Below are 23,297 nucleotides of genomic sequence, written 5' to 3' on the forward strand. Positions count from 1 at the left end.
ACATGGTTAAAATTGGTGATACAGTGCTCACTGCTTAATCGGGAGGGGTCGGGAGACACATTTTTCTCCCGTTTAAGCGGTGCACCCACTTAAGCGATGGCCAGTATTGGCCCATGCAAACCACTCAACATTAAGCCAAGTATGTGGGCATTACATTAAACCATGCGCAGTTGTCTACCCGACAATAACCACAGAGTCAAATACCTATTTCAGAGTTGAAAATACATAACATTAAGTTCCGTATTTAGATGCACCCGCGTATAATGTATATGATGCAACCCGACTTTGGGACTTCCGAAAAAAAGAAAATGGTTAGTGGTCGCATAATGACAGTTTGATAGCATAGTGCAAGAGACAACTTGGCCTGAGCAGACTTCCTTCTTTTGATATCTCTCGCCCTGGCCCGATCCCATGAATGACAGAAAAAAAAACAAACACTTAAGCTGGTATCTCACTGAGCGGCGAACGTTTGCGAACGTAGCGAATTTGAGATTCGCCAACTTTTCTGACAAACGTTTGCGAAAAGTCAAGGTTCGCTTCTGCCATTAGCGACAGTTAGCGATGTTTAGCGACAATTAGCAACACTTTAGAGAATGTTTGCGAAAGTGTTTGCGAACACAGGTGGCGACTATTAGCGAATGTTAGCAAATGTTAGCGACAATTTTGCAAATGTTAGCGACAATTTTGCAAATGTTAGCGACAGTTTTGCAAATATTAGCGACTGTTTGCAAATCCTTTGCGACAATTTTGCGAATGTTCTTGGACCTAGAAAAGTACCAGGCGATTGTGTATTGTAAGACCCATAAAACGACATAAAACTTTCCACTGAATTCAGATCTCTTGTGACAACCGTTCAAGATGGATTTCCAGGGTATGGAAATAAATTTCTGCCAAGAAGAGGCTCAAGGTGTTGCTATCCTTGAATAGCTGCTTTGTCAGGCTGCTGCTACAGCTATTCTCTCTAAAAAAGAAAGAGTGAAAATGTTCACTCTTGAAGAAGTGAATAACAGAAAAGAGTGAGTTTCAAGTGAAATTAGAGTGATTTTGGAGTGAAAATGTTCATTTTCACTCATTTTGGAGTGACCTCAGGGATCACTCCAAGATTTTCGAGTGATCCCTGAGGTCACTCCAGAATGAGTGAAAATAGATATTTTCACTCAAAATTCACTCCAATTTCACTCAAAACTCACTCTTTTCTGTAATTCACTCCTTCAAGAGTGAACATTTTCACTCTTTCTTTTTTAGAGAGTTGTGCAGCATAAGAGAAATAAAATAAAGAAAAACAAGAAAGGAAGAAGAAAAGAAAGAGAGTCAGAGAGTGCTTGTTGCAGAGGACAGACTTTAGTCAATATGAAAAGCTTTTGAAACAATTACAATCATGATGGAGATGTCAAGAGCTTCAAGAACTTTCTTAGAGTGGAACCTTGTCTGTTTCAGAAGCTTTTATATAGGAACCATGTGGTTACTTGTTTGCTAGCAGTGGCGAATCATATAAAAATGTTAGCGACACCGTATTACGACCGTTTGCGAATTCTTACGAGTGTTTTGCGAATGTTTGCGAATGTTTGCAACTGTTAGCGAAAATACAAATTCACAAAGGTTCGCAAAGAAATTTTGAACATGTTCAAAATTTCTTTGCGACAAGAAAAACTGTTTGCGACAATAAAAACCGTTTGCGAACTTTCTTGCGAATGTTAACGAACCTTTTGCAACCGTTTACGAACCCTGGCGAATTCCCAAATTTGCTACGTTCGCAAACGTTCGCCGCTCAGTGAGATACCCCCTTAATGATTAAACAACAAACCACTTGCTAGCAACCATGCAGGTGTCTCATAAGGTGAAGAATAAAAAAAAACCAAAAACCTGATGGTAGATAGAGGGAAACTGACAGTCTGACACCCAACAAGCATGCCAGCCACCTGGCCAGGCTGGTGGGTGGTTGAAAGGAATTTGCTTGTAATATGCGTGCTTGTAGATTGCAAGGATGGGGGCCAAAGATAGTAGAGATTACAAGATACGAAGGCGCGCAATAAAAATGGACACAAAATGGCTACCCTACATGACGATACAAAAGAGAGCTAAGTACAAACTCAGTCCACCTAGGAACAATATTCATTTCCAAAGGTAGCAGTATCTTTATTATTTTAAAAAGATTTAAAGATTATAGTCGTAGCTTTTTTTCGATTAAGGGGATTATTTTGAAGAACGAGATTTTAAAGTAATAAGGATTATTTTTTTGGAGGTAAAAATTTGGCAGCAACATGATCTCACAATCGAAGACACTTGATAAACAACAACATCTTCAAAGACAGCGTGTCTCAGGCAAAGACACACATCACCTGAGACGCGCTACTGTCCCTGAAGCCGCTGCTGTTGTTTATCAAGTGTCAAGACAGCGTGTCTCAGGTGATGTGCGTAATACGCTTGAGGACCGCGCGCTGTCCATTTGTTTTGTACAGGATTAGCGCGCACTTTCGTGTCTTATTATTGATGGGGGCCCTGGGAAAGGGGTGATAAGAAGCAGACCTGCATCCAGTGGACGACTCTGTGTGCAATCTCAAAGCTGAAGTTTCACACAGTGCGTATGTGTGGCATGTGTTGGTGTGGCACACACACAGTCACACATGAGGTGGTGAGAGCATGATATGCGGCATGCAGGAGGGCTAAGCGGGAAGAGAGTTTAGTCTCTCAGCTACGTGTGTTAGCTGGCTGGCTGGTGAGATCAGTGAACTCGATTACAGTGTATAAAGTGCGTGAATAGAAGCTGACGACACACGATGAGATGACGCTCGATAAGACCGCCTCTGCTGCTCAGTAGGCATAATCTATCAGGAACTAGTGAAAAAATAATCCTTCCGGTAAGGAAATTAAATCCCTGCAATTTTTTCTGAGGATTTATTTATTATTTTTAGACATTAATACATGGAAAATGGAAGTGTTCAGCCAGATTTGTCTCGATAAAGTGGTTCGTGGTTCCAATAAAGCAGGGGAAATAACATGTGAAAATTTTGTTACATCAAATTTTGTTGCACATAAGCGGGGTTCCCGCTAAAGCGGTTCCCGATTAACGGATGAGCACTGTAAACCTCTGTTAGCCATTTACAAGTTATCCATGGTTAGTCAGTATTCGGAAAGTTAAATTTGCATAGAAATAAAAAAGACATTGCTGACTAGCTACACATTTCCAGAGTACCGGTTGTCTCTCTGAAATGCAAATAGGCAAAGCCAAACGTGCGTGCATGCAATATGCATGGTGCAATGCTTGCACATCACAGCACTTTTCAGTTTTTAGCCTTTGCTGGCCAGCCGGCCGCGTAAAAGTATCATGTACGCAGCACAACATTCGCTGGTTGGGACGATGGTCGGACTTGGAGCGCGATAGAGCACACGTTTCTCAGATACGACCATAATTATGACCGCCAAACAAATTGGTTGGTCTTTGATTGCGCGGTGAACCAGCCTAAAACTTAAATACAGTATATGATATCGATACTGAGGAAAATGAATACGACTGCATTGGAGATAGATGCTGGATGGGGTTTTACACGAACTGGTGTATCGAAACGTCCACTATTTTTTTTTTTTTTTGATCTGTGCGTGAGATGATGTCAGATCAGCATGAGAGCGTGAGATTTGGTAAAAATGTGTGAGTCCCACAGTCAATGTGTGAGAGTTGGCAGCCCTGCAGGTGACTTCATCAAAATGTATTAAAGTGAAGAGCCATGTACAGTGTACTCATGGCACATACACTGAGATTGAGTGAGAAGCAGATGCATCCTCCTTAAAGTGAAAACTAAGTTTCGGTAAGTGCTTGAGAACCCGTCTAGCACCATTTCATTTTTTTTTGCAATATATCGAAAGAGTCCACTAAGAAACTTACCTGGCTGACGCGGTTTGCCGGAATGATGAGTCGGTTTGGAGTATTTTGAGAAAAATAATAATAGTAGGAAAACCGACTTTTATTCCAGAAGGCTCCAGACTGACTCGGTCTCGGGAGAAATTCGACCCTACTTCAGACAATTCACACGCAGTTCGTGATCGCAACATTCTACTGGCCACTGCATAATACCAAATGAGGCCTAACTGAATGGACGAGAAAGTGCGCGTGCTAACGTATTACGTAAATCCTGTACAAAACAAAACAAAAATGACAGCGCGCAGTCCTCAGTTACTGAGACGCGCGGTCTTTGGAGTTTTTGTTGTTGTTTATCAAGCGCCTTTGATTGTTTTAGAGGTGCTTGATAGGCGCAAACTAATTTTGCATGCGCGCAAAAGAGGTTTTTGATGCGCGCGTTGTAAACAACTCGGACCATTACTGCGAGTAGCCAGAACACGAAGCGCTAGTTTATACAGGGCGCTCCCATAGGATAACACTGTACACAGAGGGACAACCATTACAACTCATCCCGCCGTCATCAAAGCGAAGCCGAGTTATCCTCGAGTCCGAGTTTAGCCTGACCCCGTTCGGGTAAGTAGCGTTGACCGAACCTTTTTGATTAATATTTCGCATTTTCGTCGTTACCCATCGAATATCTTGTTATAACATCGTTATCCTGCACATTTCCTAAGCATACGTTCACATTTGGGAGCGAAATTTGACAACTTTTGCAGTCGCACCAGAACTTTGTTTGGGCTTTAACTGAGGGTACCAGTTGATTTGCCTTCATTTCAGGACTGATTCAATGGACAAGTTCAAGCCAAGAAAGAAGCAATATTAGTATAACACATCAGAGGAAGTTTGAGGAAAATCAGACAAGCCATCCAAAATTATGATATAATTTGTGAGCTTCAGTACTGTTGTCACTGAATGGGAAGACTGCTGCAGTTTGTGATGTCACATGCAAGGAAGGATATACAAGTGTAATGAAGAAAGTAAAAAGAACATTCAACATATTAGGATTTTTCTCACATAATGAGAGAGCAATTGACTTGCCTCTTTCAGAAGACAGTGGTGATAATATTACCATAATATTCACCAGTAATAAGTCAGGGGAATGTGTACTTTTTATGAAAAAAAAAAACCGAAATTTTGTGGAATTCCTTTTTTGTTTATATTGTTCTTCACATATGACATCACAAACTGCTGTAGTCTGCTCATCCAGTGTTAACAGTACTGAAACATCAAAAGTTCATAACTTGTGAATGGATTTTCTGATTTTCCTCAAACTTTCATTGATGTTGTGTTCTAATATTTATGCATTCATTTCACTCAACTCACACCTTTATTGAGGCAAACTTGTCCTTTAAATTTGGTATGTATTGTGTATATTTCAACTAAAGGCATCTACATGTATGTAGGTGCCCAGATTATACCCTCTTTAAAGTCTGTCAAAGAAAGTCTGTCAGTCATAGTCACAGCATGTAACTAGCAACAGTAGGCATCCTTAGAAAAGCTGTTTTTGTTTTTTTATATGACCATGTTCCAAAAGACATGGTGGTATCCTGGGCTTAGTTTCCATGACACAGTGTTTTTCATCACAGACGTCATACTGTTCTTTTTAAACCCTGTGTACTGTTGTTATGGTTAGAAAGGGAGAAAGGGAGGAATTCGATCAAATACTGTTGCGCAGTTTGCACTGGAGTCATCATTTGCATTAAGCGGAATGGTTGCTTAAGAAATGGTTTGTTTGCCTTTAAGATAGCATGCGTGAAGACCTTAAAGGGTGCATGGTAATTTGCTACTCTTGTGTGTTTTAAGCCTTGAAAGTGCTGAGATTTTACCCAACTAGCAAAATATCCACAGCAATGTGTACAAACAATTGGAATTGGAGTGTTGTGCCCCAAAGGACGTCTTTGAGGTTTCTCTTGTTTCTTTGGTAGAGTAAGACCTTCCTCCAAAATCTTTCTGTGCAATATAATGTCCGACAACTTGAGATGAATGCAATTCACAGTACACCCACAATCTATAATCTGCAAGGTTATTTGTTTTCTATGCTGCATTAAGTCATCATGTGTTTCCATGTGTTTGATGATTCCATGTAGCAGATCTTTGTGAAAATTCAAAGTGATTTGAACATTTTGTTTAATGCAGATTGTGAGATTGGGGTCCCTGTACATTTCAGTGAAAGTGACAAAGTTGTGAATAATCTGTTGTAAATCAGGATCCTTGGTCATATCTTTGCATTATGACAATTCACAAGTCAAGAGCACTGTGATTGTTTTCATATTGTTTCTGAAGGAATGTTTACTCAAAATGAAAAAGTGACTGAAAACTAAAAAACAAATAAAAGATTACAATCAAATAGCAAACACACAAAATGATGGAGAACCTCAGACCATGGTCACACATACCACATCACATCATGGTCACATCCAAAATGCCATCCTGCTTGTGCCTGTGAAAAGTCACCTCATAATCTGGTTTGCATTGTATTGCCACTTGTATAACTTCCCTTATACCATAAGAAATACAGAAATTGCAAATGTGCATGAATTCCAAACACAAGGATAGATACATTTATTTGTAGGCCATTGGCATAATATATACTGTGAGAGTGATTTGATTAATTTCACTTGTAAAGTAATTTTTCTTGTGACAAGGATAGTTTTCAGAAATGGAATATTCTATATCACTGTATTGTATTTGTTCCCATGATGTCCGGTACTGAACCTTTTTGAAAACACATGTACAGCGTTTTTATCAAGTGTACAATAGGCACTTTCTCCCCATTGTAAATGAGTTGCAAAATCATCAAAGTCAGCAAGAATGATTTAATGACTATATTTACCAGAAGAAATATGCTACTTGCCTCCACAGAGAAATTGAACAAATGTTGCAGGCCATGCAACAGGATGTGCAGATGTAGAATTATCCATAGCTTACAAAGAATTCTGAAGAAATGACTCCTCAAAGGGATTGTATAGTTTTGGTTGAGACCTAACTTTAGGTTTCTAACATTCTTGGTGAGATGATTTTAGGTGCATACCTCTGTGACAAATTTAGCAAGTTTTTGTAATGTTTGCATTCTTTGATGATGGTTTGACAAGCAAACATAAATGAATGAATGAATGAATGAATGAATGAATGAATGAATGAATATTGATGAATGAATTAATGAATTAATGAATTTAAAAAGAGCAATAAGAAGGAAAGGAATTTCAGTTCACCACCAAAGCTCCGTACAGAATATCATTAATGCAGTAATACAATGCAGAGATTGCATTGGCTATAAATCTTTGTGCCAAGACACTAAATCTTAACCTGCCAAACCTTTCTTTTTTCTTTCCTTCTTCTTTTATCATCGTTCATTGATCCATCAAAACTTGCAGATTAGCCAGCCTACTCAGGTGTAGGAATTTGCCTCGGTCTAGAATTGAGGCTATGGTATCTCAATTGTGATTAGGGGGATCAGTTACAGTCCATTTCTCTGTTCATTGACGAATAATTCAATGTATCTGTGGCAGTCACCACAGGAAGCAGTGTGTGTTCCAATCAGCGAGAGAAGCACAGCTAGGGTTTAGATCATGATGGCACTGTGTTATTATATGAAGGCCAAATAATTTAGAATGTAATCTAGCCCATGGACGTGCTTCTAGAAGTCATATATTTTGAAGAATATCTGCTTTTAGGATACTTGTTTTTAATATGCAATCATGTATTTTTAAATTCATATGTAATCCCTCATCTCTATGTAACATTTCATTTTTTGAGAACAGAAATATATAACAAAGATGTATCAGTAGTGAAATGATTTCTAAGATAAACATCAACTATACAGTGCTGTATCTCAGTGAAATAAATGAGAAACCTACTGTTGCTGTCAAGAAACTTTTTAGAAAGTAGCAATGTAGTTGAATTACCTTAGATTGGAGAAAGTATGAGGAAACAATGTCAGCGGTGAAGATGTTAAAGATATGTACTATACCACAGAGGGTCTTCCACACTTTATATGATAGATATCTTTTTATGCAGTATTGTAGACATATAGTGACCCGCTGCAACAAAAGGATCCGAAAGTCGGGGGAGGACAATTTTCTGAAAATGACATGACATTATTCCTTGCTCTTCCACTTAAATGTCTTATATAACATGACTCATAAAGTGCTCGGTTGTGGAGATATGGATGATTTTATTAGCGCATGTCGAGTGGTTTAAGAAATCAGCGTTTCCAGAAAACCGCCTTCAAAGTTCTCCTTCCGACGCTATCATGATCAAGGGGAAGCAAGACAGTTTTCATCGTATGACAATAGAAGGTATGCTCCTAGCAACCTCCGCGATGTTCACTCAAGCTTAGCGCCAGTGGTCTACGCACGACCAATCAATAACCAGGATGGCACGCACTGACCAATGAGATTATTCCCTCGTTGCTATGGGCGGAGTCTAGCTGCGGCGCTAAATCCAAATCTTCGGACACGTAGTGCCAATTCAGTCTTAGGAATTGGCACTAATTAAATGGTCTACATCTATGTTTACCATAAGGTTGGGACAAGGAACTAAAAAAATATGGCAGTAGCAAAAGCTAAGCTGAGATATGTTGCTATTTTTGTTGCCTTCAGTGATTAAGATTAGATCTTCTTGTATGTGTGTGTGTGTGTCTGTCTGTCTGTCTATCTGTCTGTGTGTAAGATAAGTTGAAGAAGAGCAGCAGCTGCATTTTTACTTGAGAGTTATCAGTTTTAGCATCCCGGTGGTGCGTGAATCAGTTTAATTTGTTTCCCCTTTGTTTTAGCAAAAATAAATAAATAGATAAATAAATTTAAAAAAATCACTCGGCTACTAATGAAGGGCTTTGAATTCCAGTCTTCACATATGCCTATATAGTGATCAAAGTGTCACACAAGGAATCGGGAGTGTGTCAACTTAGTATGGAGAGTTGCATTATGGGATAAGAAAAATTGATTGTTTCTTTGTGCACTCTTCACACACTGAGCGGTGCAATTATTGTGAGAGATGAAAGAATTAAGCTGGACTACTTTTAGCATAGCCATGTGCATCACAAGAGTTCACAATTTCTTTGTGTCCACACACTAGAAGTAACCTTTTTTTTTTTTGCATCGTGCTGCAGCAAAAATTGATTTTCAAAAAATATTAATTTTATGTGTGTGTGAATGTGCCTAGTGTTTTTGACAGGTGAAATTATTTTCAAACTGCATCATGAAGAGGGTTTTCACAGAGTTCAATGTACCATACTGTTAGTGTCTAAATCCTATGTGTATTGTTCCCTGAATCTCGATTGATCTGTCTTATATTGAAAGGTGTGTCATGTTAGGCTGTGTTAGGTACCTTGGTTCAAGATTTTGCCTCCAGGCCCAAAGTTGGCAGGGGAAGGTTGAAGGATATTGGCAAATGATAAAAGAAAGCCAGCAAACCCCATGAACAATGATTTTTACTTTCCAGGGCTGGAAGTACCCTAATGATGTATTTGCCATCTCTCTTCAGGCCAGTAAAGAAATGCCATATTTAGTTTAAATATTAATGCAAAATCCTTTCTTATCAGATCAGAGTGAAATCAACATATCAAATTTATACTTCAGATAAAAAAGAGAGATTTGTGTTAAATCTATCGTTCACATTTGTGATTAAAAACTCAATGGTTATAAATGAAAGGCTCAGGAAAGAAACAGTGACAAATCTTTGTCAAATAAATATACAATAACACAGGACTGCACACCAACCCATTTTTTCTTTTGGTCTGTCCTGTCTGTCTGACCAGTGAACCTGTAGGTACCCAGTTTTTCATCTTTTACTGGTTTATTCCTGAAAAAGTTACTGGTCTGACAGTGATTTACTGGTCCTGGACCATCAGACCAGTGCCAGTGTGCAGCGTTGAATACTGTAAAAGTGGTTTCTTTCGCGTACAGAAACTTTCGCGGTTTCCATCGGTGCCGACTTTTTCGCGTGTGTTTAAATTCGCGGTCGGTGATAAAGCATTGTAACAACCGACGAGTTCAAAACATTTTCGCGTGATGTTAAATTCCTGGTTCAACCCCAAAGCGCGAAAAGCGCGAAAATAAAACCACCGCGAAAGAGCGAAAGAAGCCACTTTTACAGTACTACAAATATTTCTGATCAAGTGCTGTAGGGTATTATTTCTCCTTTTTTCTTCTTTTTTACTTGATACTGCTCAGCACAAGCCAAAATACATGGAAATTTTGAACAGTCCATCATGCTGAAATAGAGTAGAGGACTTTGTCTTCTTTTCTTTGAATTCGAAACTATTTCTTGGCTGGTACTATCAGTTGAAGAGTTTTGAGTTTTGTAGCATATAGTATAATGATCTTGAAAATATGGGAGGCAGCAAATGTCTGAATGCTGAAAGTTTGGAAGTAAATTCTATGTTCTAATGTGGAAATGGATATGTGCTAAGTATGTACTGTAGCAATACAGAGCTTTGTTTTTTAGATGGGCAAATCCAAGCTAATCAACATGTTGTACATTACACAGGACATTTCAGAGACTTTCACCCTTAATGAATTATGAAATAAGATTTGTTCAACATCATCTCCTTACTTGATTGGAGAAGAATAAACTTGCAAACGATGGCGATATTTAATTTTAATAGAAATATTGTCGTTGTGAAAAAATTTGGCCTGTTACCTAGAACCAGAAAAATACTGTTCAAGTTGATATGAACAGCTTGTAGTTCAATACGATAAAAAAAAATCTAGTTTCTACCTGCAAACTTTCATGTTGAAATTGTGTTTATGTTTTTGTGTTTGTTTGTTTGTTTGTTGTTTTTTGTGCATTCCCCCATGAGTTATGGAACATTTGGTCTTTGATCACTTTGAGAGTAAGTTCTCATTTACAGTAAGTTAACTATAACTCAATTCATGTACAGATCTATACATTAAGATTTGTCATAAATATATGTATATATGCCAACATTCCTTATATTTCCATAGTTCATATTTCCGTATGCAATTCTATGATCAATAGGAAAACTAAATTTTTAATGTCAAATGTACAAATCATGTAATTTTTATTTAGCATTAAGATGCTATAAATTCCAGGGCTCATTTTGATATTTCTACAACTTTGCATCTTTTTTTTTGATAATCAGAAGAAATCATGAAATTGTAAATATGATGGACTACATATATATATCCTGAATATTGCATTTTATTATAAACTAGGTATAAAGCTATAGAATGAAATGAGAATGTACTTGGTGAATGGATTGGAATACAACTTATTTCTGCAGATAGTGATTCCATCTTTAATTCCTTAATTACAAAAACAAAAATTAACTCACAAAAATGGTGCAAAATAGTGGAAGTGTCCATGTTTAAACAGCAAACTTGGAAGTCAAGTGCAGTACACCAACTATTTGTCACATTACATTTGTGAGAAAAGTGGTTGATAACCAGTTAAATGTGATGTAAGTATACCCATATAAATATAAAAGCAGGATTTCTTAATTTGAACTGCATATATAGTGATTGACATGTACAGCACTTTGTAACCTTTCAAAGTTATGAACTAGCACCATACCTGACTGCTATCTGCCTCTTTTCTAAATTCTTATTAGAGTCTGCAAGTAAAGACTAGGCAGGTGAGTCGTCTGCACTCATCCATGGCAAGCCAACAAAGGCTGTACTCCTCAGGAACCTCTGGGGGCCTGTTAGTTGGAACCACAACAAGCACTGCTCGTCATACCCACAGTGGCTGGACAGGAGGCAAGCTCACTAACAGCCCCAAGTACCGAGAAGCAGCAGCCTACCTTATGGAGCAGCCTAAGGTGCACCCATCCTATCAGCAGGCCCCTGTCAGGGGCTCTACTCCAGTGGGGAAGGACGATCACAGGATCAGTATTGGGATCCCCAATGGGACCAAGGAGCATGACCGTGATGGCAAGACTATTGACAGTCACTCTGATGTCTTCTATGTGATGGGCTTACCAGTGTCAAAGTGGCCAACAAGTTTACAATTCTTTTTCCTCATGAGTGCCATCTTCTTCTTCTTTATCATCTATGGATATTGCCAGGTAAAGAGAGAAAATAAGGAGAAAGATAGCAATGTGTAGTTCTCGTAGTTACATTGAGATTAAAATCATGCATGCCAAAAGCTGTGAAAAAAAAAACTATTGGCTAGAATGAAATTTGGATGTGGATGGGATGAAAGAGAGCAGAGTTTTGTCTTTGAGAATAGAGACACTGACAGAGAGGAGACATCAGAATTCTATTGGTTGAGAGCCATCATACTGCTATTCAAGCTAGCAGGTTAGGAAATGTAAAAACATGATTTGCTTATCTGTTTATGTCTCTTTTTATCTATTTTAAAAAATACTGAGGGAGATTTAGTTAAAATTTCAAGTAGATTGATGACCACATGAGATTGTAGGAAAAGACTAAAAATTGTGGAACTAGTACTGAGTGAACCATATATGTTATGAGGATTTTATTCTGCGAATTGAGACTTTAAGAACAATTCCTCACGTGACTGAATTTGTGCTGGAGAACCATATTGATGGAATGAGAAATAAAGACTGATGTGAAAGCTGTTATTTTCGTGAGGGTTTGATTTTTGTGAATTTCACATATCACTGTTGGATTACAAATTTAAAGGCATAATTTACCATTTGCAGATGAAACAACCCAGCATCAGTGCTTCAAAATAGTTCTAAAATGTGAGTTAGGGATAGAAACAACAAATGTAAAAATTTGAATCAGTGTTATTGATGTTAAGTATTGTTAAATGTACAAACTGTGAACAATCCTATACTATAATACTCGAAGTTGTTGTTGTTGTCGCGGCCTTATGTATTTCCTGTTTTATTTCGGCGTTGCTGGTTTCTCTATCTCCTCCCGAGCCGTCGGCTCCGGGCAGTTGCGACCGGTGCCGTCGGCCGCAGGAGAGTATCCTACATCGAATGGCGTGGGTTTCGTCCCCTCTCCGCCTCCGTGTCGACGTCGAGGACGAAAAAGAAAATTAATTAGCTACATGCATAATGCATTTTTGTGCGTGACGAAAGAGCCGAGCGTTTCAATATTCACGGAACCTGCGCTGGCCTCCTGCTTTCTCGATCTTCCATCTTTTAGCTTGCAGAGACACTGGGGGATACTAAAGATGATGGTGCAGCGAAATCTCTGACATCTTCCGGCGGACGCGCACGCACACACACAATGTACCTCGCAGAACTCTATACACACTCTACACTGTGTGTATATAGTTCTGTGATGTACCTTTGCCTCCGCCTGTTACGTGTACTGAATGTATTGACGATGGTTACACGAATCTGTGTGTGCGTGATATGGACTACAAGGGCATTTACGTACAGTTCGCCATTATTGGCGTCCCCAAATGAAAACAACGAACGTTGGTTATGTAATTGTATTTTGCACAACTGCAGAATACTATATGCAGCAGCTCAGGTACGTCATTTAGTTTGCTCGCCGTTTGCTCTCAAGTCCGGTGTCATTGTACGCAGACTGTTTAGGACGCGGCTAAATATATTTGCCGATCGTACCCTTACATATCAGATTACACGCGCAGCTGTGTCCATTCGTTTACTGCAGAGCTGCTGTAATCATACATATTCATAAGATGAGCGGACGTAGAGGAAAACCTCGCTTTGCCGACCGCCTATTTTTAAAATTGCAAGTGGAAATAGAATGTGTGGTTCTATGGTCTATCAAACCAAGTTTTGGTGACAAAAAAAAAAGAGGGAGCAAATGAAGACGAATGCAGTGATGTATATATTCTTCTTTCTTCCATAACATGGGAAAAATATTAAAGAAAAAAAATACGAGGTCGTGAGAACCTACTCCCACGGGTGCATATTAAACCTGATGACTGTGATCTCCCCCTCCCCAAATAATAACAATGATAATAATAATAATAATAATAATGATAAGGATAATGATAATAATGATATAATAATAACAATAATAGGAGCAATAATTGTAGGCCTAATATTAATTATGATAATGTACAATCTGAAGCAGATGTAGTTCTATATTAATATGATATATCAAGCCAAGTTTTGGTGATTAAAAACAACAAGGAGGGAGCAAAATTATGAAGACGAAAATATCTTATTTTTCTCTCATAACGTGGGGAAAAGAAACATGAAAAAAAAAACACAAAACAAACCGATGCCTTGAGACCAGCCGTGGATTCCCGCGGGTGCCCGCGTGAATTCAAGAGCAGGGGGTAATCAAAGTCATAGTGTTAATATCTTCCCGTTTCGACGGGAACAACCTGTGGGCAGAACTTTCGGGGAATCTCATTTGCGTTTTTGGTAATTTTTCCCTGAATGTTTTTGTTTTTTGCCCTGCGGAGGTGGAAATGTGTGTGTGCGTGAGGGGGGGGGGGGGGAGGGGTGAGGGGCAACAAGACAACTGTTGGACTTCAACGGGTGCAAATAACCCCTCGAAACTCAAGTTCTAGCTATAATAAAAGCAAGTAGTGGCGGGAATGATCCCTACCAATTAATGGACCGGATCGCCTGGCATATACTACAAAAATGTATTATAAAATTTCTGGGAAGGGTGGTCATTTAGAAGACAGCACAATTAACGAAAGAATGAGAAGACTTTTCTTTTTATTTCTTCAATAAAAATGTGCAAAATCGTATTATGAGAAAAAAAAATAAAACCCCTCAGACCCGTGGATTTCCACGGGTGCTGCTAGTAGTTATAATAAAAATGTTTACAGACTAAACCGTCTACAGTTGGGAAAAACAGTGATATCTCCTTATATTTCAGGCTTTATTGCGAAAATTTTATATGATAGGATGTTTTGTAATACAGCTGACCTACTCATATGCATCAAATATGATAAATTGAACATCTTTTAAATCACTGCTCCCAAAGGTAAACAGGACCTTTAACAAACAGACAGACACTAGTGCACTTGGGATAGCCTCAATGTCAAATTGCAAAAACATCTTGCAAAGGTGTGTGTGGCCTTCGAATTCGTAACGATATATGTACGAAAAAGTAACAGCTTATACAGTATCCCTTTTCCCACCCTTGCATTTCATTCCATGGCATTTATCTTATACAAGGCAATTATTTGCGAGCCATTGATTTCCCAAGATACTTGTCAGCTCAGGAAAATTTGCAACAGTGATAGTAATAATAATAATAATGATAATGAAAGAATATGGCCTTGTATGTTTACGTGTACTTTGTGTTACCTAGTATTCAGTCCTTCCGAGATTTCAGGGTCTTCTTGTTCTCATTTTTCCTGCTATTGATGCTACTCACCCAAGCAAATAATGTTATTCATGTTATGAAGTGACCGGTTTAGAGAAGTGTTTACTTGTTTTGTATTTTCCTATTGAAACGCTTTCTCAATCTTCGAAGAACTGTAGATGCATGCATGCGTACTTACTGGGGTTTTGGGCCACTCCCCCATGATACACTTCTGTTCGCTTGATAAACAAGTATGTACATACATTGTACATACAGTGTATATGTCACACGAAAGCCTCAGCCTGTAGAATGCCTCAGGTAGTACACAAAGAATAGCACTGAATGTGTTTTGGAGGAGTGGGAAGATTTCCATGTCCCTTTAGGGATTGTCATGGCACTATTTGTCTGGGGAATGTTATAGCACAATTTGTCCAAGTCAACCAAATTCATAAGTGTATATACAGTTTTACTGTGGTACTGGATGATCTGTAATAAACATAGATTATAACTTGTACATTGTAAACTGGCTGTGACCTTTTATTTTACCTTTTCTCTATCGTTGAGGGCTGGAAGCTGTCCCATTGTTGTAAACATTAAAGGAAAAGGAAAAAAAGTAGCAGAACTGATCAGATTAAAATGAACATGGTTGTCATAGCAAAGGGAGAAGTCTCCTGAAAAAAAATTATCGATATCTTGGAGAAGTATTAATTTCTTGGAGGAAAAGTTTGGATTTATGCAGCTCCATACCTCTGAAATGCTTTTCCCCTGGGGATCTGATCAGCAGAGTCCGTAGAAACTTTTAAAAATAGTTGGAAGTCGTACATGTTTGCATTTTGTATTGGTTAAATATTTGTTAGTTTTGTTTCTGTATTTCTTATTCTCTCCTTTTCCCTTCCACATTAAGATTTAAAACAGTATGTGATTCACTCTTGTCCCTCTTTGCCTCAGATAGGTCACTACATCAATGGCACATAGTGAATGTTGTACTCAGGCACTCAATAAGAGAGAAATAAGTTAAGATTTTAAGTAAGATTTTCTCTATGCTGTATTTGGAGATGAAAATATGATGTACTGTAATGATGGAGAGAAACAGACTTGAGATGACAGTTTTTGAAACTCAGTGCTTGCAAAAGATGGCATGACAAAATTTGGCCTCCTCCAATACTGTATTGCTTTAAGTTTAACTTTATACACTTACACTATAAGAGAATACCTTCCTCTTTATTTGAGTAAACTGTAGCACACTTTTTTTTTTTGTTTCAACTTTCAAACGATTCTTATTTTCATTCTGCAGGAATTAATTTTCAGCTTTCAGGAGTTCAAGGCCTATGGCTGGTACCTGACGTTGACCCAGTTTGGATGCTACACAATTTTTGGTCTCTTAGCAACAAAGGTTCAAACAGACACCGTTCGAAGGTACCAGTACACTACTATACTTGGAAGAAAATAACAGGTGCTTGGCAATAGTCAAGATGGATGTTTGGGAATCTAGGGTGGGGTGTTGCTACACATGCTTTCTTACATACAAATGTGTGTTCATGTATGTTCATGTGAACACAGTCCTCATAATGGCCTCTTTGTATCCACCTTTGTCCTTGTAATTAATCTTAATTTCATTGTACATTCCTGTGAGCTCATCTATATTATGTTGTGTTCTATTGGTTAAACATTTAAACATGATTGATTTTTTTATTATGTGCTCAGAATTGCTCAATTGCAATGAGAAAGAACAAGGGAAGAAAAAAGTAAGGGAGGATAACTACTCACATGACAATTTTATACATCAGGCCAGTTACAGTAACTTGAATCTAACCAATTTTGTTTTTATGTAGAAGTGAAGTTTATTTTCAATTTCATCTTTCTTGTGTATTTGGAAATTTCTTCTTTTATTTTCACACATAACACATACAAACATAAAAGACATAAAAACAAAAAATCGCAAATCACAAGACATTCATCATGAACACAGCTTTGACATATAACACACAAGATGGTTGTTAAATAAATCCCAACATCCAACCAAAATTTGACACATCATTTGACTTTTCTTTTGGATATTGAACTTATGTTCCATGCTATGTCTTCAGTAGACGTGCTACTTTGAAATGGCATTTGTTATGTTTTATTTTATAATGTAGTTTCATGCCAACTGTCTAAGAATCAGTTGGATGAAAAAAAAAAATCATGTTTGTGTTTGCTGTATTATACACGTATATATAAAATGCGTCATCTCTTTGAATATTTCATGGGATCAATTGACATGTAGAAGAGTTGTAAGATCTATGACTGACATAAAAATGTGGAAAATTCTGGTTTTTATGTTATCTTCTTTCCCCTGATAGAATTCCAATGAAGACATACGCTGTACTATCCATTCTGACAGTGATGACTATGGGAATGTCAAATGCATCTTTAGGGTACCTGAACTACCCCACTCAAGTCATCTTCAAGTGCTGTAAACTCATCCCAGTAATGATTGGAGGTGTGCTCATACAAGGTAATATCTTGTGTTTGCTTTGATGAGATGTATTTATTGTAATATAGTGCAAAAGCTCTAGACTGTTTACGAGAGACATTCTATTCCTATTAAGAAGTATGTGTATCAGTAGGTACTTTCAGTAGCAATGCTGGAGTAACAAGGGCTCTTTTGAAGAGCATTACTAAACTACTAAGTAAATTAAAGAATGGAACATGTTATTATTATTTTAAAGTAAATATGGAAATGGACTGTGAATCCTGATGAGATGGGCAAGTCATACAACTGTAAGTTTTTATCTTTGTTTGGGTTTTTTTTTTTTGATGAAGAAATGAAGAAGCAAAATCCATGATATGTTAAAAATATGTGCTTAAAATTTTGATGAAATTGAAGTTGAATGAGTTACTGCTACCACAACACACTGTGTGCAACTTTGCATAAATCGGTATACATGTATGTGTGCGTGTACAGATATGTATATATTATGTTGACTTCTTCACTCATGTAGGGCATTGCTAAGTTTACACATTTTGTGAGGCTAGAAGATGACAAAATTGCTATGATTTTCTGATAAGTCAATGTATGTCATGTTAATCATAATATATATAGGTAAACCATATGGCATTGTTGACGCTGCTGCTGCACTCTGCATGAGTATTGGCCTTATCTTCTTCACATTAGCTGATATCACAGTGTCTCCCAAGTTTGATAGAACAGGTGAGAAATGCAAGTATACATGCCACCATCCATGGGATGGCAAGACCTCATATTGTCGCTGGGGCGACAAGAGTATCTACAAAGTGTCAAATGTTCAGGAGAGCCAAAAAACATGGCGGCTAAAGCACAGTTGCGAATGGGATAGCCTTTCCTTTGACAGGCTGTGGTGGCTTCATTTTTGGAGTAAGACAGTTGGGATTTGGACAGGACATCACTTAACGCATTATTTGACCATTAATCCAAAAAAGTCATTTTCACCAAAATTGCAGATACAAGGTCTTGTCACCTCAGTGACGAATTATCTCAATTAGCATAATACACATTCAAAAATCTCTTGACTCAAAATTGAGAATGTCAAAAATACTAATTTAAGTTTTTATGAAATGTTATGGTCTTAAAATGTAATCCAAACAATGTATCTACATTATTTGACATCAACATCGATGTCATTTTGTGAAAATGTTGCAAAAGTTACAACAACAAAAAAATGAACACATAATTGCTTTTCTGAAAATTAATGATTTTTAGGTGCAGGTCTTGTCACCCCAGGGACAGTGTGTGGGTTAATCAAACATACAATTGTAGGAACCTCCTACTGAACAAACATGATCACATTATAGTGGACAATTTGTTGTGTCTCTGATGGTTGCAAATGCCAGTTTTGGAAGAAATAGATTATACGATGAAGTTGAAGGACTTCTCAATAGCATTCAAAGCCTTTTGATGGATCATTTTGTATGTTTCCTCCTATCCTATGCCAGTTTTTATTTGCATTATAATGTCTATGTATGTGGGAATGTGTGCTCCTCCAATGTTGCATCTTTCATCTTTGATACTGTAAAAGTGGGTATTTTTGCGCGAATAATTTTTCGTGCTCGGCGGGGTAAGAAGATTTTCACATGTTTTTAATTCCGCGGAATCAAGACATCAACTACTGGGACATATGGCAAGCAGAAATATTCCCGTGCTGTCATTTTCGCGCTAGTTTCGGGTTGCCCAAAATGCGCAAAAATTTCAACGCTGCAAAAATGTTCACTTTTACTGTTTTTGACTTCTTATCTTGCCTTTCAACATTCAGAAGTACATAGTATGAATACAGTTAAAGAATTCTGTATCACTGTGAATGCAATTTTGAATATGTTTTTTGGTGGTTATGTACCCAATCACTTTCAGACTTTCAAATTCAAAGCAATATGTTAACACAAACCATTGATTAAACAAGTTTAGCATAACAGAGTCCATAGCAGTGACCTGCCCAAGATTTGTACTGAAGAAGTTGTAAGAATCTCAGCATGACAAGAGTGCTATAATCTACTGTATTGGAAGGCAATTTCAAATCAGTAAAAGTGTATTTTTAATAGTGATACCGTTGTGTGAGAACCAGATTATTAATTACCCTTTGACTAACATTACAGCCATGTGTGTACCTAATATAATCAGTCAACTCACTAATTATTAAATGTTTTAACTTTTTAGATAGTGTGTGCTTTCTCTTTTTTCTTCCCTAGGAGTATTACTGATATCTCTGGCACTATGTGCTGATGCTGTTATAGGGAATGTGCAAGAGAAGGCAATGAAGACATATCGAGCATCATCTGCTGAAGTAGTAAGTTGACATAGCCAAGTGTGCACATTATAATAAAGTTGCATTCATAGTGACACTTTGAAATGGATAAGAATTGTCATCAATTTACATGATGTAGGAAACATGCTTGGTTCAATCATGTATGTTGCTTTAAAGGTATTATGTCTACTTTTGCAGAGGTTGACTGTCAATGTTACTTATTGTTGACAAAGTGTAGTGTCTATTCATCTCCTGAGAATTATCAAATCACATATTATCACATATAAGAAAAGGTTATGCTTGTTATGTCACTTCTACAGAGAAAAAAAATTGTCTGACAGAGTTTGTAAGGAATTTGACTTGTGTGCTTAGGGAGAAATTTCCTTCATATAGCTTGTAGAGACAAATGTTTGTCACTGAACATCTTTTGTCTTTTTTTTTTCAGGTTTTATATTCATATTCCATTGGCTTCCTGATTCTCCTAGTTGGTCTGTTATCGCATGGTAGTTTCTTCCCAGCATTCTGGTTTTGTTACCAGGTATGGTTGACAAGTTCTTTAAGTTCAAATAAGGACAAACAGGTTGGAATGTTTGAAATAATTTGGCCACATTCATACTCTGCTGGTACTCTTCTAATTCAGTGTTGACAAGCCAATATTGAAATTATGCTCCTCCCCCCCCCCCCCAAAAAAGAAAGAAATATGTATATATGCATATACATACCTGAAAATAGAATGAAGGCTTGTATATATTTGTATTTCATCAAGTTAGAAAGAAATTTCCAGAAGTCAGGGCACTTCTATGAGAAACACAAGACATTTTTACCACTGATGTTGACATTACATATATACCGGCAGTTTAGCAATGAGACTAATAGGCATCAATCAAACTTAATGTGCCACTTATTTTTGTCTTCTGGTTCAGATGCAAAAACATTTTTCTGCCATAGAAGTGTTACACATTTGTTTTTTTTAAAGGAAATAGCAGTGAATTGTGCATAATGTCGAATCCCTTGCGATAAAGATATTTTCTCTAAAATTACCTGAGAAGGTACAATAACACCGAAAAGGGCCATTTTAACCTACAAAGAATACATGTATAACGGTTGTAATATTTATAACTTTAAGTGAACCTCAAGAAGACGAAATGCCAACACAGTTTTAGAAAACTTTAGTCCATTTAATGTTTTTCATACTGTGAACATTCTGTGGGAACCATTCCCAGGAAAATAGAATTCATTCATTGCTAATCCACTAATTGTCCCTGCCGAACGAGTTCGAGCAGGGGACTATGAAACGGGCTCTGTACGTGTGTGTCCGTGTGTCTGTCCGTCCGTGCGTCCGTGTGTGATCAAAATGTTCAAAATGCTACTCCTTCGCCATTTCTAACCCGATTTTGATTCTGTTTGCTTTATATGATAGCACTACATGGGAGCTTCAAAACTTCTACACAGAATTTCAGTTGTGACCTTTGACCTTGACCTTTGACCTATATTGTGCATTTTGCTTCAAAATGCTACTCCTTCGCCATTTCTAACCCGATTTTGATTCTGTTTGCTTTATATGATAGCACTACATGGGAGCTTCAAAACTTGTACACAGAATTTCAGTTGTGACCTTTGACCTTGACCTTTGACCTATATTGTACATTTTGCTTCAAAATGCTACTCCTTCGCCATTTCTAACCCGATTTTGATTCTGTTTGCTTTATATGATAGCACTACATGGGAGCTTCAAAACTTCTACACAGAATTTCAGTTGTGACCTTTGACCTTGACCTTTGACCTTGACCTTTGACCTATATTGTACATTTTGCTTCAAAATGCTACTCCTTCGCCATTTCTAACCCGATTTTGCTTCCGTTTGCTTTATATGATGGCACAAGGTGAGGGCTTCAAAACTTCTACACAGAATTTTGACCTTTGACCTTGATTTTTGACCTATATTGTACATTGGCTACAAAATGCTACTCCTTCGCCATTTCTAACCCGATTTCGATTCCGTTTGCTTTATGTGATGGCACTAGGTGAGGGCTTCAAAACTTCTACACAGAATTTTGACCTTTGACTTCTTTGACCTTTGACCTTGATTTTTGACCTATATTGTACATTTTGCTACAAAATGCTACTCCTTCACCATTTGTAACCCGATTTCAATTCCGTTTGCTTTAAGTGATGGCACTAGGTGAGGGCTTCAAAACTTCTACACAGAATTTTGACCTTTGACTTCTTTGACCTCTGACCTTGATTTTTGACCTGTATTGTACATTTTGCTACCAAATGCTACTCCTTCGCCATTTCTAACTCGATTTCAATTCCGTTTGCTTTATGTGATGGCACTAGGTTAGGGCTTCAAAACTTCTACATAGAATTTTGACCTTTGACTTCTTTGACCTTTGACCTTGATCTTTTTACCAATATTGTACATTTTGCTACTAAATGCTACTTCCGGCGGGGACATATATTACGCACTGCGTAATTTCTACTTTTCCTTCATCAGCTATGGTTAAAGAACCACAGTAGGCAAGGGTTTCAAAATGTACTTGTTCAGAAATATCAGAACGTGTAATTGGCATGTCTGTTGATTGCTCTATGTCATGATCAATTACTGAGATGTCTCTTCTTAGGAATGCTCTTGTTAGCTTGTAAAACAAGATACTCTTTCAGAATATGTGACTACTTACCTCATGAAAAAAAATTATAGTTTTGGAATCCAATACTTCATTGAAAAAGTGCAAGTAAAGTTTCAAGTGATGAAGTGTGTGCATGATGTACATATTCATTTGTCATTTTCCAATAGGAACCTGTTTGCATAGGGTAGTCACATTTCTTTCCTTAAGTTGCATTATGTTTCTTTTTTATTTTTCCACAGCATCCAGTTCAGACATATGCGTATGCTGTGCTGTTCTCATTATCAGGATATCTTGGCATCATATTTGTGCTAGGGATGATCAGACAGTTTGGGGCCTTAGTCACTGTAACAGGTGAGACACGTTGACAAGTCAATGTTAATGGTCAAAGTTCATAATGGGAGCCATTCCGGGGTTTTTAGTGAGGGCATTCACATGCTGTCTTCTCAAAGTGGATTGCATTTAAAACATTTCTGTGGACATCTTGGCTTTTAAGCAAGTTCTTTGTGTAGCTGACTTGTGTTTACCCATCAAGGTCGTAGTAAATTATTATTATTTTTATGCCTCCACCAACGAAGTGGCCGGAGGCATTATGTTTTCGGGTCATCCGTCCGTCCGTCCGTCCGTCCGTCCGTCCGTCCGTCCGTCCGTACGTTTTGTCGATATCTCAAGAACCATGTGGTGGTTTTACATCAAACTTGGTATGAGGGGTATATCCTGGGGGGATAATACTCTGTTTGGATTTTAGGGTCACGGGATCAAAGGTCAAAGGTCACAGGTTATTTTGTGAAAAAAAGGTTTAAATTTCATGTTTTTCTCCATATCTCGCAAATGG

General features: G+C 37.7%; 1 protein-coding gene across 1 annotated transcript in view; it reads left to right on the forward strand.

The window, feature by feature from the left end:
* The window catches only part of LOC139721495 (adenosine 3'-phospho 5'-phosphosulfate transporter 2-like), a 30,648-nt gene that overhangs the window by 2,150 nt on the left and 5,201 nt on the right, over positions 1-23,297 (forward strand). Inside the window, exons 2-8 of the mRNA XM_071632808.1 lie at positions 11,469-11,924; positions 16,373-16,494; positions 17,421-17,575; positions 18,164-18,271; positions 19,780-19,877; positions 20,281-20,373; positions 22,705-22,816. Coding sequence (XP_071488909.1) covers positions 11,469-11,924; positions 16,373-16,494; positions 17,421-17,575; positions 18,164-18,271; positions 19,780-19,877; positions 20,281-20,373; positions 22,705-22,816 — 1,144 coding nt within the window. The remainder of the gene's footprint in view (positions 1-11,468; positions 11,925-16,372; positions 16,495-17,420; positions 17,576-18,163; positions 18,272-19,779; positions 19,878-20,280; positions 20,374-22,704; positions 22,817-23,297) is intronic.

The sequence above is a fragment of the Diadema antillarum genome, unplaced genomic scaffold (assembly GCF_040938485.1).
Source record: "Diadema antillarum isolate AM-2024a unplaced genomic scaffold, OU_Dant_1.0 scf00000144, whole genome shotgun sequence".
Lineage (NCBI taxonomy): Eukaryota > Metazoa > Echinodermata > Echinoidea > Diadematoida > Diadematidae > Diadema > Diadema antillarum.